The sequence below is a fragment of the Pleurodeles waltl genome, chromosome 9, assembly GCF_031143425.1.
Source record: "Pleurodeles waltl isolate 20211129_DDA chromosome 9, aPleWal1.hap1.20221129, whole genome shotgun sequence".
Taxonomy (NCBI): Eukaryota; Metazoa; Chordata; class Amphibia; order Caudata; family Salamandridae; genus Pleurodeles; species Pleurodeles waltl.
The window spans coordinates 133116088-133132647 of record NC_090448.1 but is presented as its reverse complement, the minus strand read 5'-3'; the positions used below and the strand labels follow the sequence as shown (position 1 = coordinate 133132647).

At 37.6% G+C, this 16560-nt stretch overlaps 1 protein-coding gene across 2 annotated transcripts in view; it reads left to right on the top strand.

Annotated features, from left to right (window-relative positions):
• The window catches only part of PHF2 (PHD finger protein 2), a 450390-nt gene that overhangs the window by 352407 nt on the left and 81423 nt on the right, over positions 1–16560 (top strand). For both annotated transcript variants that reach the window (XM_069206411.1, XM_069206410.1), the window contains exons 8-11: positions 4786–4873; positions 9190–9296; positions 9921–10012; positions 15586–15675. In XM_069206411.1, the coding sequence (XP_069062512.1) occupies positions 4786–4873; positions 9190–9296; positions 9921–10012; positions 15586–15675 (377 nt within the window). The remainder of the gene's footprint in view (positions 1–4785; positions 4874–9189; positions 9297–9920; positions 10013–15585; positions 15676–16560) is intronic.

The window sequence follows — 16560 nt, the reverse complement described above, 5'->3', positions numbered from 1 at the left end:
ACGCTGCCTGCTATGTTGTCTTTTAGAAGTAAAACTATATTTTGAAAGATGATAGTTGCATATTTTTTTGCTTGTGAATAAAATGTAATATATTATAATATGTTTATTTATTTGATGCATATTTATTCCTGTATTTTTATATACTAATTTGAAATTCTAATCGTAACAATTGCACTGATTTGGGGGCCCTCATTCCAGTACTGAGTGGGGGACCGCAGAAGTCAAAAGCTTAGGAACCCCTAGAGCAGACCATTTTTAAAAAACTGTATGAAATTGCTGTGGGATTGGTACAGCAAACTCTCTTATGGTGAAGATGCTCGAAAAATTCAACATGCATGCACTCCTCTGAAGGGGCCTGTATGTGGTTGTGGAAGTTATGTGGATGTTTTCAGCACCTTTATTTGTGTTCGCCTTTCATTCACAAAGGCACCTGCATTCCTTTGTATTGAGTCTGGCTGTGCACAGGATGTTAAAAGAATGACAGTGGTCACTTCCAGGACTGGACTAGAAATCAAAACTAGCTGTGGCAAAAATGTTCAAATAGTCCCAAATTTAGGAGGCCTTGCCGACAATTGGGCCATGGGGATTTACTGCATCATGTTCACAAACCATGCTCTGAAAGCAGCCCACAACTAATAGAACTGTGAATTTTGTTATTTGCAATGGGCATCTAATTGTCAGTAATTTTTAGATTCTTAGTTGCCTTCTAAAACCTAGCCCTTCTTTCCTCGTGAATTTGGTTTAGGGCAGTAATAGGGAAAATGTAGAATATTTTGCCATCATAAAGCAATTGTTTTGGACACACTCTTGCTTTCAGAAGAGAGTCTCTTTCCCTGAAGATGAAGTGGTTCACCATGTACCCCAGTACTATTGTCACCTGGTATTTCTCCAGAGGCATATAAGAATGTTTTCTTTACTAACACTGGTTTCTGTTTGGTATTAGAAATTGCTGCATCTAACTAGAATCCATTCAGAGAATTTCTACATGTATCATCCTAAAATTCTCTTTGGATCTTACATCTATGTGTAACTCTTCACTTTAATCCTCTGCATTATTTCTGATTTGAGATTTACACCTGCTTGAAGACTTACATGTTTCCACCCCCTTCAGAGAGGGGATAGAGCCTCCTACAATTGTCTTTACGATCATAAATCTACTACATGTAACTTAACAACTGTATTTTTTGGTCCAACTAGTTGGTGGACATGTCCTTTACTGAGACGGAGACAGCTGCCAGAGAGATGGAAAACACTGCATAGAAAAATATATTGAAATTGAATAAAGTTTATTTTTGAAATGATTTTCATATATGATACAAATGGATTTAAAACGTTCAGTATTAACCTGGAAATAATACAATCACATTTTACAGCATACTAACCCTTCAAATTAAATATGTATTCTATGATAAAGTAATGACAATAAATTACTTTTATTTCTAAAAATGAATGTTCAAACAGTAATGTTTTGAAAAAATACATAGACTCACTGGCAGTTATACGTTATGTGATATTTAGTAAACTAGGTTGAAATTTAAATTTTTGATTATTTTAAAAACATTTACATTTTTATGTGCAAGTTTCTTTTAATTATATTTATTATTAAATTAAAAAATAATAATTTTCAGCCACTTAAAAAGTATATGATATTACATACTGAACTAATTCTATCTAAAATTAGTTGCTATGCATGTTTTCTAATTCACTTTCTCTATTGTTTTCTATGGGAGTGTGTTGCAGTACCAGTGGTTGGCCAGATTTGGTGTTTGACTTAGTCAAGGCTGGGCTGGAGTACATTGGAGGCTGTTTTGACAATTTTAGCACTGTAGTAACTTTTGAAGTGGATTTTGTGAATTTCATTTGCCTTAGTCTGTGTGGTTTGTATTAGCATGTCCCTACAAAATCCCTCATCAGATTTCCCCATACCTCCCACATTTAATGGCAATTATTCCCAAAGGTTAAGGTGGAATTGTACATCAGTTATACCTCCGCCTGTTCGTATTTATCATGCAGAATTGCTTTAGAACCAAATGGCACACAAGGGAGTAATGTTTTCTAGTTATTATTAATAAACATGTATACGGTGGAGTAAAAGCCAATGCATTTCTACCTAACAAGGTCTTGATTATGTCCAACAAAATGTGTCCTTGCTTTCATTGAACAATAAATACACAGTAAACAGGTGCTTTCTGTGAAGCCTATCTCTATCTGAGGAGTAGATGCTCGGAAGTAGCACTTCAGACCTGCTTGATATTTCACTCTACATACATATTCTAAAGGTTACAATTTACACTTTTTTTTTTAATGAACCTCTGGATGCTGCCTAAATAAATACATTGATCCATGTAGTTAATAGTACTTCTGTTGTAAGTCGTCAAGGATAGTTCTCTAATCTTACATACATTTTAGTTGCTGCAGTGTCAGTATCTACATTATGACCTGGGCTGTGAACGGTAACATAAAAGCAAAGTATGTACTGTATGCCATATTGGCTGCATTGATGTTTTTTGACAGAACGAAGATATTTGGTTGTAGAAGGCCAAGCATATCAAATGGTAGACAACATATGTTAAGTGAAGCAGTCTCCATTATCAATTGTAAACCTTTTCCCAGGTATCTTAGAATGGAAATGGTAAATGATTTCATTATTTTCATACACATACCTAAGCATTAGTGTGGTGTTGATCACAACCAGTTTCAGGCCCTTCAAGAAAGGAGATCCTGAGCTGACCTGACTGATTTGGGTCCACTTTTAGGAAAAGTCATTTTGTTGTAATATTGATTATTGATTGTAGGTCAATAACTGTTGAGTATAGACTGCAATAGATGCAGTACATTTCAGGGCTTTTTGTCTCTACCATTATGGGTATTATCTTCGTATATAATCATATAGTGTCTCTCTTTCTGGCTAGGGATATTAAAATGAATTATTGGCTTTTTCAGTGAAGTTGGATGAGGTTTTAGGCTTGCTAGTGTTTACTTTACTTTAGCCACTTGTAATTCTGGTATACTGTTTGCTGTACAGGTTACCAGAAATGTATTTGTCACAAGAGTGTTGCAAAAGCAGACAGTAGTTGCACAGACTATATTTTTCTCACTTGAATGAGTTGAATGTTCTTGTTAAGATTGATATTGTTAAAGTTTAAGGATGCTCATCACTAGCTTTAAACACTTATCATAAGAACTCAAACTGATTTAAAAATTACTCATATGTTATTAAGAAACTAAATGGAACACATAGTTTTACTGACCATAAACCCACTGTTGTCAGAATTTTCCATTGTAATTAAAGCACATTTGAGTTAGTTTCATTGGCAAAATCGTGACAGACAACTTTCAGCAGAGTTCAGAATATGCAACTTCCAGGGACTTTAGGTTATAGAGCCAACAGTGGGGACTTAAAAACAGTGGCTTACCGCAAAATGTTATAGCCTCTGTGCAGAATGTGATGAGACCCCTGAATCTCCTATATCTAAGCTAGAGGGAGGAAGAGGTCTAAACGAGACATTTTGCCATTTCCTCCTTATGTTGGAAGGAGAGCACACTTGCAGTTTCCTCAATAGGGAGCATCTGTAGTTTACACCTATTAGCTGTCAAACCAGAGTTCCGTAAAGTCAGATATCTGTCCCAAAATGTATTGTGTTACTTCAGTTGAACGCACAGAAGCGTCAATCAAATGTATGGATCCCAAAGGGGTGGTGTCACCAATGACTATGGTGGGTGGCCCCCAAGAGTTCCGTTGCCAGAGCAAACTGGAATCGTGAAAGTGAGCATCCTTGTTTTGTTCCTCCTATTCAGCGTTCATTGTTCAGAGACCATTCTTGCTATGGTCACGAATCTTCCATGCCATCAAAATCGGGCCAAAGTTATACTGCTTCAGGACCATAAATACAAACTGCGGGTGTATGGCGTCAAAGGCCTTCTGGTAACTGCAAACATTTGTAAATAGTGAAACGCCTTAAGTTCAACACCATTCTTCTGTCAAATATGATTTAGGTGGACCAGAGTGTGAATGACCTTAAGCAGTTGAGATGGTCTCAGTTATGAAGTATTTTACGTCCTCATTTTGCATCAACAGTAGTCGTTATGAGGAACATTCTTCTGGATTTTTATCAGGTTTGGGAACAGTCACTGTGAAGTCGAAGGGAGTAAAGTAAACCTTTCTTTGGAAGATGATTGGTTTATTAGTGCTAATTATTGTTGCCACCGAATACTCAAGACTACCCTTATAGCAGTGATATAAACATACCCTCTATAGACAGATGTTTTTCAAGTATTAACATAGTTAATCCACTAAGGTGGAGTCACACCTTTAGAGACTGCCCCAAATAGTGCATGTGAACCTCATTTACCATCTGCACTCATTTTGTCACCTGTTGATAGTATACATTTTGATGAATATATTTTGTTGCCTTACTAACCTGTTAAAATTTACTGTAATACAAAACTTTATTAAATCCCCTAAGTCAAACACCAGTTACATTAAATTTTTTATTTTATTGTCTGCTATGGCACAGTCTTTGGAGAAAGTGGCATTGAAAAACAAAAAATATGTTTTTGCTTCGGGCATTGAATTTTGCACTCAATATGGTAACGATTTTACAGTGTTATCGGTGAATTGATTTTTCTGTGCTGTGCATGTATTTGCCTGTGTAATTATTTTTTTTATATTTTTTTGAGTTCCATTAGAAAGGTTTATTCTAGAATGCATACATATTTAATAATAATATTTTGTAATTATCTCATCACCACCATTTTATTAGACTTTATATTCCTTTTTTATAGGTTGGATTTATGCAACACTCACTCCTGTAGACTGCCTTGCTTTTTCGGGACATTTTTTACATCACCTAAGTGTTGAATTGCAAATGAGGTGGGTTTTCTCTTCTGCAGTAGCAGACGTCTTTGTAATGCTTGTATTTGACCAGGAGTGCACAGGATGCACTGTGTATTGGTTCTTAAACTATTCTGCTTTAGAGTGTTGAATTTCCAGCTGTCTTCTTTCGTGAGTAACCAAGCCCTGGGCTTTTTTGTGTATTTCATCTTTATAGTTATACCTTTTGTTTTAAAAACAAATTAACAAGCACTGCAATACACGTTTTTTTCTTTCTTTCTTGTTTTCTTTATTCGGTTCAAAAGTACAAACCATAAAATCTCATACACGTAAAAACATTTAAAGAATATTGTTAAAAACAGGAAAGTATTAAAAAACAGATTAGCACTGAAGGACTTTGCGCTACAAACAAATTCAGGGTCTAAAAGTCAATGTCATCTGTCGAAGTACTGAATGCAAACAAGATAATATAAATCATACACCACATTAACTAAAACATCCCAGTTAACACCAAATTTTCAGGAAACACTTCACACGGGTCACAGCCTCAAAGCAACAGGCTATAAAAATTGCACTAAAAAGGAATCAAGTCATGTGCTGCGGTAGAGATTGTCTACGCCAGAGGGCAGACTTAAAAAAATAAGCAACACCTAAGCATACTTCCAGAGAGGGGAGCTTCTATAGAATTAGAGGGCCACAACATGTCTAGGAATCGAGGCGCCTTTGAAAAGAGGAATTAAAAACTTTCAATAAAATGACAATAAAGCCTGCTAAAAAAATCAAAGTGCGCCAGGGTTTGCAAGGAGTGCTCGCCGCAAGGGAAAACAGTAATACAATTGTGATTATAATGGCCCAAAGGGAACGAGAGTTGGCTCATAATCTGACCCAGTCGAAATCTGGTCAGTAAAAGCCGGTCCCAAGATTATGGCACAAGCTCCAAATATTGTTCCAACCCTGGTGTAATTTGGATCAACTGGTTCTCCGTATTGCCCGGCTTCTTAAACTTTGACTGTTCTGTTTCCCCACTTCTTGGGTCCCTAAACTTGGATGTGACCCAGATTTTATCCCTAATGGAAATGTTAGCTGGCTGTAGAAATATATCAGGTCTGCCTAACCTGCTGCAAGTGTCCTTAATATAGATGAGCCACTGGATACAAGAGCCCCTGTTGCACGAAGAGCAGTGGAGCATAATCATCTTATTCAAAAAAGCTTCAAGGTTGTGCCATATTTACCACCATAAGATCAGCGGCATCAGATTGATTTAGTCTGCTACATACAGTATACATACTTCCTTATGGATACAGTACTTCGTGGATACAGGTGGGACTGCATACTATGTTCTTCTCGGCCTCTGTTAGCTTGGTTCCCTTATAGCCCCAATAACTAGCACCATAGTTTAGGACAGGTAGGCCCTTCCTTTTGTAAATCTCAACCAGGGGTGTAATAGGTTATTACTGATTTTGGAGAAAAGACTAAAAAGAAAACTAATTGAGTTACAAAAAGCAAGTCTCCTTTATTTAATACATAGGCCGCAGGACCTCTGGGACTAAAACGTGACTCCCAAATAAGGAAATTAATGAGTTCTGGGAATGGGGAATTCCCTCCTGCAATGCAAGAGTTCACTACTTCAGATTTTTGGGGCCACATGCCAAAACAAAAGACATGGGCGAATTTGTAACCAGACCTAGACTATCCATGAAGGATAGAGATGCTCCACCCATTCATGGTTGGCATTTTCATTCCTTTATTATTTATGATTGAAGCCCGATCATTAATGTACAATAAGAACAAAATTGGCGCTAAAATGCAGCCTTGTCGAATGCCTGGCCCAGGCCAAAACTCTCACTACCTTCGATGTTTGGTCCAAATCTGACGGTGGCTTTCAAGACTGTTGGAGGGCCCTTAGAAAAGACACCAGGTCAAGATCCAACCCCTTAGATTCAAGTGCCTCCCAGAGTTACAACCTGACCAACCATCGAAAGCGCAGGCCAGTCCCATAAATGGTAAATTGACATGGCCTCTTTTCGTTAGAGTAAATTTGCTAATCAGCATTTGTAGATTGAGGCACTGCTGTTGGGTGCCCAGGCCTGTTCTAAAGCCATATTGGACTTTGGAGACAATACTATTCTCATTTGATCAGGACATAATTCTGTCGAGGACAGCCCTGCCAATAACTTTACTGTAGAATCAACGAGGGCGATAGGTCTATAACAACCACTTTTACATGCAGTGTTGGCAAAATTGGGAATAACAGGTGCCCATAAATCCACCTCCAGTTTATAAAAGACCTGGGCTTTTAGACTTGGGAATTTTGTGGATTGCCTTGGCGACTTCATCTGTGGTAAATTCAGTAGCCAAGGGATATGTAGACAAGTTAGAGTCAGGTGGTACCCTTGGCTAGAATGTTCAACCCAGGAATCTGCACTAATATTGGTGCAAACTAGATTGCAATTGGTTTGGAAGATTTTTTTTATTGTTAACTGTATTCCATACTATTGCGTTACCTCTTGCCCTGCAGAAGTTGACCAGAGTGGTCCAAACGTCATCCCTCAATTCTGCTTTTCTCTTGGTAACTGCCAGCTGTAGCACTTCGTGTTGGCGGCATTAGCCAACCTATCCCTGGTGATAGCCCTTAGGGTGCTAAGAAGGCGCCTCTGGAACTCCCTACATTGCCTATCTCACCAGGAATGCTTAGAATTCTTGTTGCAGGTTGTAGGTTTCTAGAAATAAGATCTCATTGTGTAGCCTATCTTAACCAAATCCAATCCAAATCACTAATGGGTCTGAGGCACTCAAAAAATAAGATTCAACTGGGTGGCACAGAGCATACGCTGGACTTCTTGCAGGTTAGCGGACCTCCACACAAGCCAAAGTCCCTCATTTCTCTGTAGTAAATTGGAACCTCTCACAGCGAAAGCCCAAGAATGATGCGCCAGACATCTCAGTGTGATAGGGGATGTGTTATGGTCGCTGAAAGGGCTAGGGATGACCGCCCTGTCCTTGATATAATCTGACAGACTCCTCATGGCGAATATATATTCAGTGGTAGACAAGCCTGCCCCTCTAACGAAGGTGGGAATTGTAAGACTCCCTTGTACCGCCCAAACGTATTGCAGAGGTCATGCTTGAGCAAATAGGGAAGCAGCAACAAACCTCTGCGGTCCCTTGGGCCAGTAGAGGCAGCAAGTAGTTGGAAATTAGGAGACTGAAAACCTACACCAGCTGATCATTACACTTTAGTGATAAGGTTGGCATTAAAGTGCCCTGCCAGAATGATATTCAGGCCAGTATCAGAGTAGGTAGAACTAGATTCCAGCTCCCTGACAAAATAAAAAAGATAAAGTTAGGTTTGACATTGGTAGAAAAGTTGTTGTTATTATAAAAAATAATTAGAACAAATCTCGGAAAACCGGTCCACTTTATGGTGAACGCCGGAATAAGCCTGTTATTGGAAGGAATAGTCTAGATGAGACCATCAAGAATATCTTAAACCAGATATTGATTCGGGTAGTGGGGATAAAAAAACAGGTGAAAAACATCACAGAACAAATCTCTGGGAGCCTAGGACACCTGTAAAATGACAATATCATGTGCAGATATCAAATCGACCCAGTTCCTCATTTGGACTTTAGCTGCAATCCCAGATCAACAATTTAACCTTGTTATCAGGGCAAGGAGGGTCAGGAGATGGCCTTGTGTGAGCACTATAGGTAACTTCTAAAATTGAATCATTAGCAGCTGAAGCAATGGATATAAGTGTGTTACATTTTTGATACATTTGTCTAAGGATAACAAAGAAGTATTGAGTCAATCAATGTCACACACCCCGGACAGGGCTGAAAAACGATTATTGGTGGTGAGAGAGTAGTACACACTTTGAAGGCGTGGAGGAGCACACCTGTCCCTTAAATCACCAGCCTTGGGTCCTACGTCTCTGTAGAAATATCCGAATGAGAGTGTCTTTACTCCACTTGTATCGTATTCAGTGTTTTCTGATTTTGCTTTTTTATGTTCAAGATATTCTTCTTCTGTATTTAAATATACCAAACTAAAAAACAAATCTATTTTTAAAAAGGAACCTTTTACTGGGCCAAAACCCTTTACTCTACCCTGCTTAAAAACGGCGGGTGGGCTTATACACCATTTTCTCATTAATATTATTATAAAATACATTCAGCACACATTCCAGCGGGGAGCTCAAATTAAAAATCTCATATGCTAGAAATGTGCATTTTTACATTGTATTTTCCAAGGGTTCTTTACATGGACGATTTCTCATGTAACTTCACTACCATTGTCTCCTTTATGTTGCATGTAGGCCATTGCACTAAATTGTGTTTTACTTTGTATAACAGAGCATATGAAGTGGAAAGGCGATTGAAAATTGTCAGCCTGACTCAGTTTCCAAACGTTGAAACTGCATGTTGGTATGTGGGAAGACATCTGCTTGAGACATTCAAAGGTAGAGGGCCATTCCATTGTTACCTATCCTTGTTTGTGATGATGCTGTATGCAGCGTGACAAAGTTGAGCATACAGTCTTGTGCTTCTGTCAGTGTAATGTGCATTAGAGATTTGCATGCTTTAACAGCTGTCACTAGTACATTTTACATCAAATGTATCATGGTGTATAAAAAAATCAAACAAGTGCTAACTCACTATCAACTAATGAAAATAAAATAGAAAACACCCAGCTAGCAAAATATACCCTGCCATGCACCTCAGTTAGAAGCTTGCAGGGGGGCTTCTAATGTACTCTTAATGCTTGAAATGCTTACGGGCTATTTGGTGCCGTCATTTAGCCTACGAAAATCAGATTCTTTAATGCTTTTGGAAATTCGGAGTTCCTCATTGCTGCATTTTATACTAGCAGCTTAAAAAGAAGTACCGTAAGCCACTGCCTGGGGCGTCCACTATGATAAACAGTGAATCATTTTATGTATGGACATCCTCTATTATTGCAGTGCTCAACTTGTTCAGTACATTTGAAGCTTTTCTAAGACAGTATCTTTAGTATCTTATTCTACAAGGAAAAAGATGTTGTCGCTGATCAATTCTCTGCTTAACTGACTGTTTTGTTTATGTAGCTTTGCACAAATCTGGTAAGCAACCTGCACCTCACCTGCTTCAAGGAGCAAAAGTTCTTAATGCTGCATTTCGATCGTGGACGAAAAAACAGGTACAGACATTATAGATTTAGCACATTCACATACTTTGCATTGGCGTGCTCTAAAAAAAAGTGATTATTGTACTATTAGCTAAAGTGTTAAATCCTGGTAGATTGATGCAGAGACCTAAAACGTACTGCTTCAAAAATTGACTAGCAATTTGTATTTATTTTTTCCCAGTTTTCAGTTGTTCATTTGCAAAAAGCCAAATACAACGTCTATTTGATTTGATACAATACTTTCTCTTCCTCTCATCTACGTTTTTCTCTCCCTCTCGCTTTTGCCCTTTTTCATTTTCTGTCTTCTCTATATCTGTCTCTCTCCCTGTCCGTCTCTGTCTTTCTCTTTCTGTTTGATTTGGTGTTAATCCTTTCAGGAATGTTTTGGGAACTTAGTGTTGGAAAGAGGTGATAGTTTGCGCAAATGATTCATTTTAGAGATAACTTTACCATTAGTTTTCATGTCCTTCGAGGACAGGGATCCTCAATGGTTAATACATTTCAAAAAATAAATAATTCCTACATATTTATTTTGTGATGTTGCTATGTGTGCCCTAACTGGCTAGGGTGTACCCACACATGGGTCTCTTGCTCTTTGTGTCATTGGATTCAAGCTAGCCTGGCTGATGAGGGGTTATACCCCGAAATCGGTCACAGAATACTTGTTTCTGGTCCAGGGCAGACCAGGCTAGGCAGTTTCGGCTGGACTGTTCCCATGGGGAGCCGATTCAAGACTGATTTGCAAATGGCTGGGTCCAAACTGGTGTGACATGGTGAGCAAAATAACAATAGATTCAACCCAGATCTGGGACTGAGGGTGTGTGTTTGAAAAGTTTGAAAACTCCGTCCATCATTTTATTTAGTGATGTTGCAGCAAATTAGCTCTGTGGCCCATCTCCCATTTGCACATACTTTGGGTTGTACTTGGCCAGTATATATAATGTTGCTGTTTTCAATCAGTCTTAGAACTCTATTATATATAACAGGTGTGCTCAAGTCTGCATAATATCTAAAGGATTATCTAAAAACATTGTCATTGTGCTGACAGTGACCTGAAAAGCTGAACCCATATGCTTGCCCCTTTGTATTGTTGGAGTGACAAGAACATACATGTGCTATGCACAGTCCTGTAGAACTTGCTCTGTATGAGGAAGGCAACATAGGAAATTTTAGGAAAATTAAAAAAACTGACATTTTTTAGATTGACTCTCCAGTTAATCAGGAGGAAGCGAGGTTTTGCCACCCAGGTATTGATTTCTTTATTTACCTCTCTTTATTGTTTTTTTTTTAAGGAAAATAACTGACAATATGTAAAGTTCTCTTTCCCTATTAAAAGAGGCACAGCAGACGCACACAGCAATATCTCTAGCATCTTCCGTTTGTTAGTGTGTGCCTCCATCATCTGTGTGAACTCTTCCATCTAAATCTGATCTTGTCTTTAATCTTGTGTTGAAGGACAATGATTAATTTCTCAAAACAGTCCTCAAGATCTTTACTCTGGAATAACCTACTTTAGCCTTGCTATTAATAACACTCTCACCTCACTTGAACAAAGGATATTCAAATCCATCAACTAACTCCAAGGCTTTTCAGCTAACCATTATTTCCATTTTATTTACTCTTACACCAATCTAACAAAGTTCTCTGACTTTGGCATCCCAGAGCAAGTGTCCTATTCTCTTCCACACATCATTAGCTTGTTTGAACCGGACTGGCAGAAACTTTTTCTTCCTAAAGTTCAAGAGGTGTTTGTGACGCATCGTCTTCAGTGCCATATTTGGAAAAGCACCAATGCACATTTTCCATTTTAGAAATGGTCCTCGTTTTGTCTTTCTCACGCCCTCAAGAACTCTTTATTTTCCCTTTCGGTCCTAGGAGCCAATGATGGTTGGTCCTGATGTAGTTTCTCTGGTAGTTTTACTTTCTTTAGTTATTAGCTGGTAATACATCTTGAACATCTATGCAGTCTCCTTCTGGGTCGATATTCAGAAGTTCATAAGGCATTTGGTTATAAAGAAGCAAGGCTCTGAACCCTCCGCAATACTGAAATATTCTTAGCTGATGCAGAATTTCTGAAGAAAATGTATGCTTGCCATTTTAATTACGGTGCTCCAAACAAGCATTTCTTTGAAGAGTGCTTGCTCAACTTTATTAGGTGTGCTTCATCTGATTTAATCTTTCTGGCTACCCCAAGTCTCCTCAGTAACCATATGTGTCTGGTTTCTGTGCTCTAATGGTATAAAGGGAAGTACACTCATGGATTCATCGTCCCTGCAGTCATTTTCATGTTTGAGGGAAGCAAATAGAAATGGCCTCTTCAGGGACATATTGTGAACATTCTCCTCATTGAAGGCAAAAACATCTTCTCTTTTGGAAACAGTTTTTAACATTCTCATAACCCCCAATGACTTCAACGTTCTCTTACCATTCATCAGATAGAGAGAGAGCTTAATGCACACAACTAATCTCTTGCTTTGCCGTCATTTATAAAACAGGCGGTTTCAACATTTATCTCTGTTATTTTTCACCAGAGTGGTTGAGCCCAATTACAGCAGTTCACCAACTGCTAAATTCACTAACCTATTTTGCATTTTTTCAAACATCTTTTAAGACTCAAAACCTGTTGAAACATATTTTTGTGTTCATCTGGTAGACACATTTTGTACGAGACAAGCAGAAGAGAATTGTCTTATTGAGGGCAACTATATGAAAATTCTGGAAACGATGATTCCCCTGTGATGGAGTTTGTCCAGCAACCAATAAGGTTTATCACACACCAATAGTTGCAGATTTTTTAGAACATACAGTTTTGCTTGGTTTTGTTTAATTCCTCTATCGCTCAAGTCAGCCTTTCGTTGTTAGCTCCTTCCTAATTTTCTTCCTTTTACTGTGCAATCTACAAAGCAGTCATCAGATGAGGAATGCGCTGTTGCACCTCTGACCTATACTTTTGATTGCTCTTCAAAAGGGCGTCAGAAAATACTTGCTGAATCTAGGAACACAGTATACACCTCTACAAGTCTATCATTATTGAGCCCTTTGTGACTTGATAGTAAAACTAAATGTTTTGAAATCCTCAGCCTTGGATTTCTACTTTTCCACCAAATCTCACTGTGATATTTCTCCAGACGGCAGAACTCCTGGTTTCAACTAGGTTTTTCTGTTCCACTCTTTTATTGGAGTCAAAGAATTGACTGAGCTATTAACAAAGGCAATTTACACTTGGAAGTACTTGACATGTGTAATTTATTCTTACAATTTTGAGTAACTTTTTGTACCTTTTGCAATTCTCAAAATCTAATTTAAAGTGTAAAGGTGCTAAAAAGTGTAAACTTACGGGTCCCCACCCCTGAAAAATAGATTGGAGCCACATTTACGAGTGTGAGTTACTACTGCCAAAAAAGAAACTTTAGTAAGTATGTGTTTTTTAATTGCATAATATTTAATTTAATATACTTAATTCAAAATTATGTTAATAGTGCTGTAGCATATTTTGATTTGGCCAACATTTCAAATGAATATATAAAATTAACTTGCTATAATATTAAACATAAAAGTGTTTTCACAACTTTTTTGTGTTAAATAAACAGTTTTACTTTTCCATATACTTTACCATACGGAGACTCTACAGTTTGGGTTAGGATCTCTTTTTTGTAAAGTGCAGAAAAAAGTAAAAATGTTTATTTAACACAAAAAGTAGTAACATTTTTTTATTTCAAATATGAATGTCATTTTTTTTATTTTAAATGTAGAGCAAAATTAAATATTTAATACATTTAAATATATTACATTAAATGTATCTTCTCAAGATACTCTGCACCACACACCAAAATATAGATGGGACAGGGCTAGCTTTACTGCATTGCAATTTCCACAGATTTCACCCCAGAAGGAAGCTCAGATGCCAAATACCATCACATCTGAACACCACTTGGTTCAGATAGTCCTGTTTTGGTGAGGTCTCTTTTAGATCAAGCTGTCTGGTTGCTAGAGTCATGTTGTGGACTCACTAAGAAAATGCAGAGTCTTAGAGGTCACATGTTGCTTACCATAGGTTGGGTTTCCTGTTACTTTTCATTTGGTTGCTTCTTATTTGTTTGTTTTTTACCCATGCTGGAGTTTGTCCCTCCCATGGAGCCAAGCCTCTTTACTATCTCTTTAATTTACTTACCTCTATGCTTAGTCTGCTTGGTTTTAAGGAATTAGCCTTTTATTTTTCTTCAAGCACTCCGTTAAAAATACATGTGCCTTCCAGCTGCCTTCCTAATGTGCTTTTATTCCCTCCCTGCTCTCTCTGCCCATGTGCTTCTCTCTTTCAGACACATGTTGCTCCCTCTTTCGCCCATTCTCTTCTGCCCTCCTGCTCCTCATTGCTGTCTTTCACCCATCTTCTCCATGTACTTTTTTCCTTATTTCTTTAGGGCCCAAGACACCCTTAAAATGCCACTTATATGTTACATTATCTTAGAAGAACTTTGAATCAAGCACTGTATCTTAGGCCCTGAGAATTAACATCTTGTTGACTTTAGAAGATTCAGCATATGACTAGAATTATTGAATTCTCATTATCTTATATTAATTTTAAATTGAGTTTGAGGTTGATTCTTCCATTGAACAGATTGACACTCGAGGGTGTCCATTCACAAAGGCATTTTGGAGTATGTAAAATAATGCACTTGTAGTACACTTTTAAATACAGTTACATCCCTTTGTGAATTACCCCATATTTCAAATGGTAATATTCATACAACCATATGATAAAAGTAGAAAGGACACTGCCCTCTTTGAACCTTTACTAAAGTGAGATGGACATTTCAGGGCTGACTCACAAATGCTTGTATGTAAAAGAGTACTCATATTGTTCTTGTTCCTGTAGACATAAATAATTTTTTAATCAGCCTCAATTCGTATCAATTATGTTCTGTAATAATGAAAACCAGGTGCCTTATCAGACAGTCACAAGTAAATTAATATGTATCTGATGATGGCTCCTGTGAAAAATAGTTCATGGGACCTCTTTCTTTTACCCTACTACTGATCTCGAACTGACACAGGCATATCATTGCACCAACATAATGGGACACTTTCTTTTAAAGAGGCCCTGGTTATGGTTTAGCAGTTATACTTGTAAATTCCTTTTTAAAGCTTGTAGGCCAACTAAGCCTGAGCAAGAACTTTATCGGCAGCAAATACTTGCACTCATTGTCCCTGAGCCAGGATGATTACAGAATTTGAAAAGTATTATAAAAAGAAAGACATACTTAACCAGTGCAGAATTGATTTTTTCTTGACTCTGGAGAGTACAGTCCTAAAATGTCTCTGAGGATCAGCATATAAGTAATACCATTCAAGTCTAGTGATATTACATTCATTTTTTAAATCAAATGTGAGTTTTCTGTATGCATTAAATTATTTTACACTCAATTGGCTTTGTAATTGCCTTGTAAATAAATATAAAATAGATCCCTTGTTAGGTTGTCGGCTGACATCACGGCAGAAGCTAAATTGTCTTTATTTTTCTCTATTTTTATTGATACAGTTCAAAATTGATGAACTTGTATATATTGTTTTCTGTTCTCTTTCAGGCTTTGTACGATCATGAAGATGAGCTCCCTGAGCACTTTAAGCCATCCCAGCTTATCAAGGACCTTGCCAAAGAAATACGATTAACAGAGGTGTGTGCAAACCTTTCATTATTACTTTATTCATGTAGTCAGTGACATTTAGTGAAATAAATACATCAAAGATTAGTTAGTCTGTAATGAACTTCTTTCCTTTGGATTACCTTTTAAGAATTATCATAATATTCTCATCAAATTATTCACCAGCATCATAATTATAGTCACTGCACATGTTCCCATATTTAACCCTAAATTGTTTGTTTGTACGTAATGGAGCTTCACATTTTAAAACTGGTATAAGATTAGTTCAGGTACAAGGAAATTACCTTAGAAGTGTGAGGAACGAGGACCCATGGTTTGTATGTGCCACCTTCCAAGAACCTTGAGACCCATTTCTTTAAGCAAAAAGTGATGCGTGAATTTTCTTGAATTAATCCCAACCACTGAAAGTGTATGTGGGCTGCATTCATGCCATTGTGGCATGGCTCGCATGTATCACTATAGAAGGAACCAACCATATAAAAGTTAGTTTTGTTACTCTTCTCAGTGGGAAAGTTCAGTTGAATGGGGATGCCTTGGCAGGAGGGTGTAGAGAGGAGGGTAAGGGTAGGCTTTAGTGCTTGACATAAACAATCCGTTACGCATTTTAGGTTTGTTGGACCTTATTTGTGTTTTGCACCTTGACTCCCTGTGGTGTAACGAGCTTGGAAGCCACAACAGATCAGTCCCATCCAAATTATGGAGCACTTGTGACAACAAATTCAATGTTGCATGTGAAGCCTTGAATCAGTCTTAATAAATTTGAAATTCTGTGGCTATTTTTTGTTTTTGGCACATCTTGACCCCACTCAAAAAAGAGTAGTTTATCCTGAAGTAACTAATGGAGAAGAAAGAAGAATAGTTTGTATATGATTAGACTGCATCTGTAATGGTACTGAT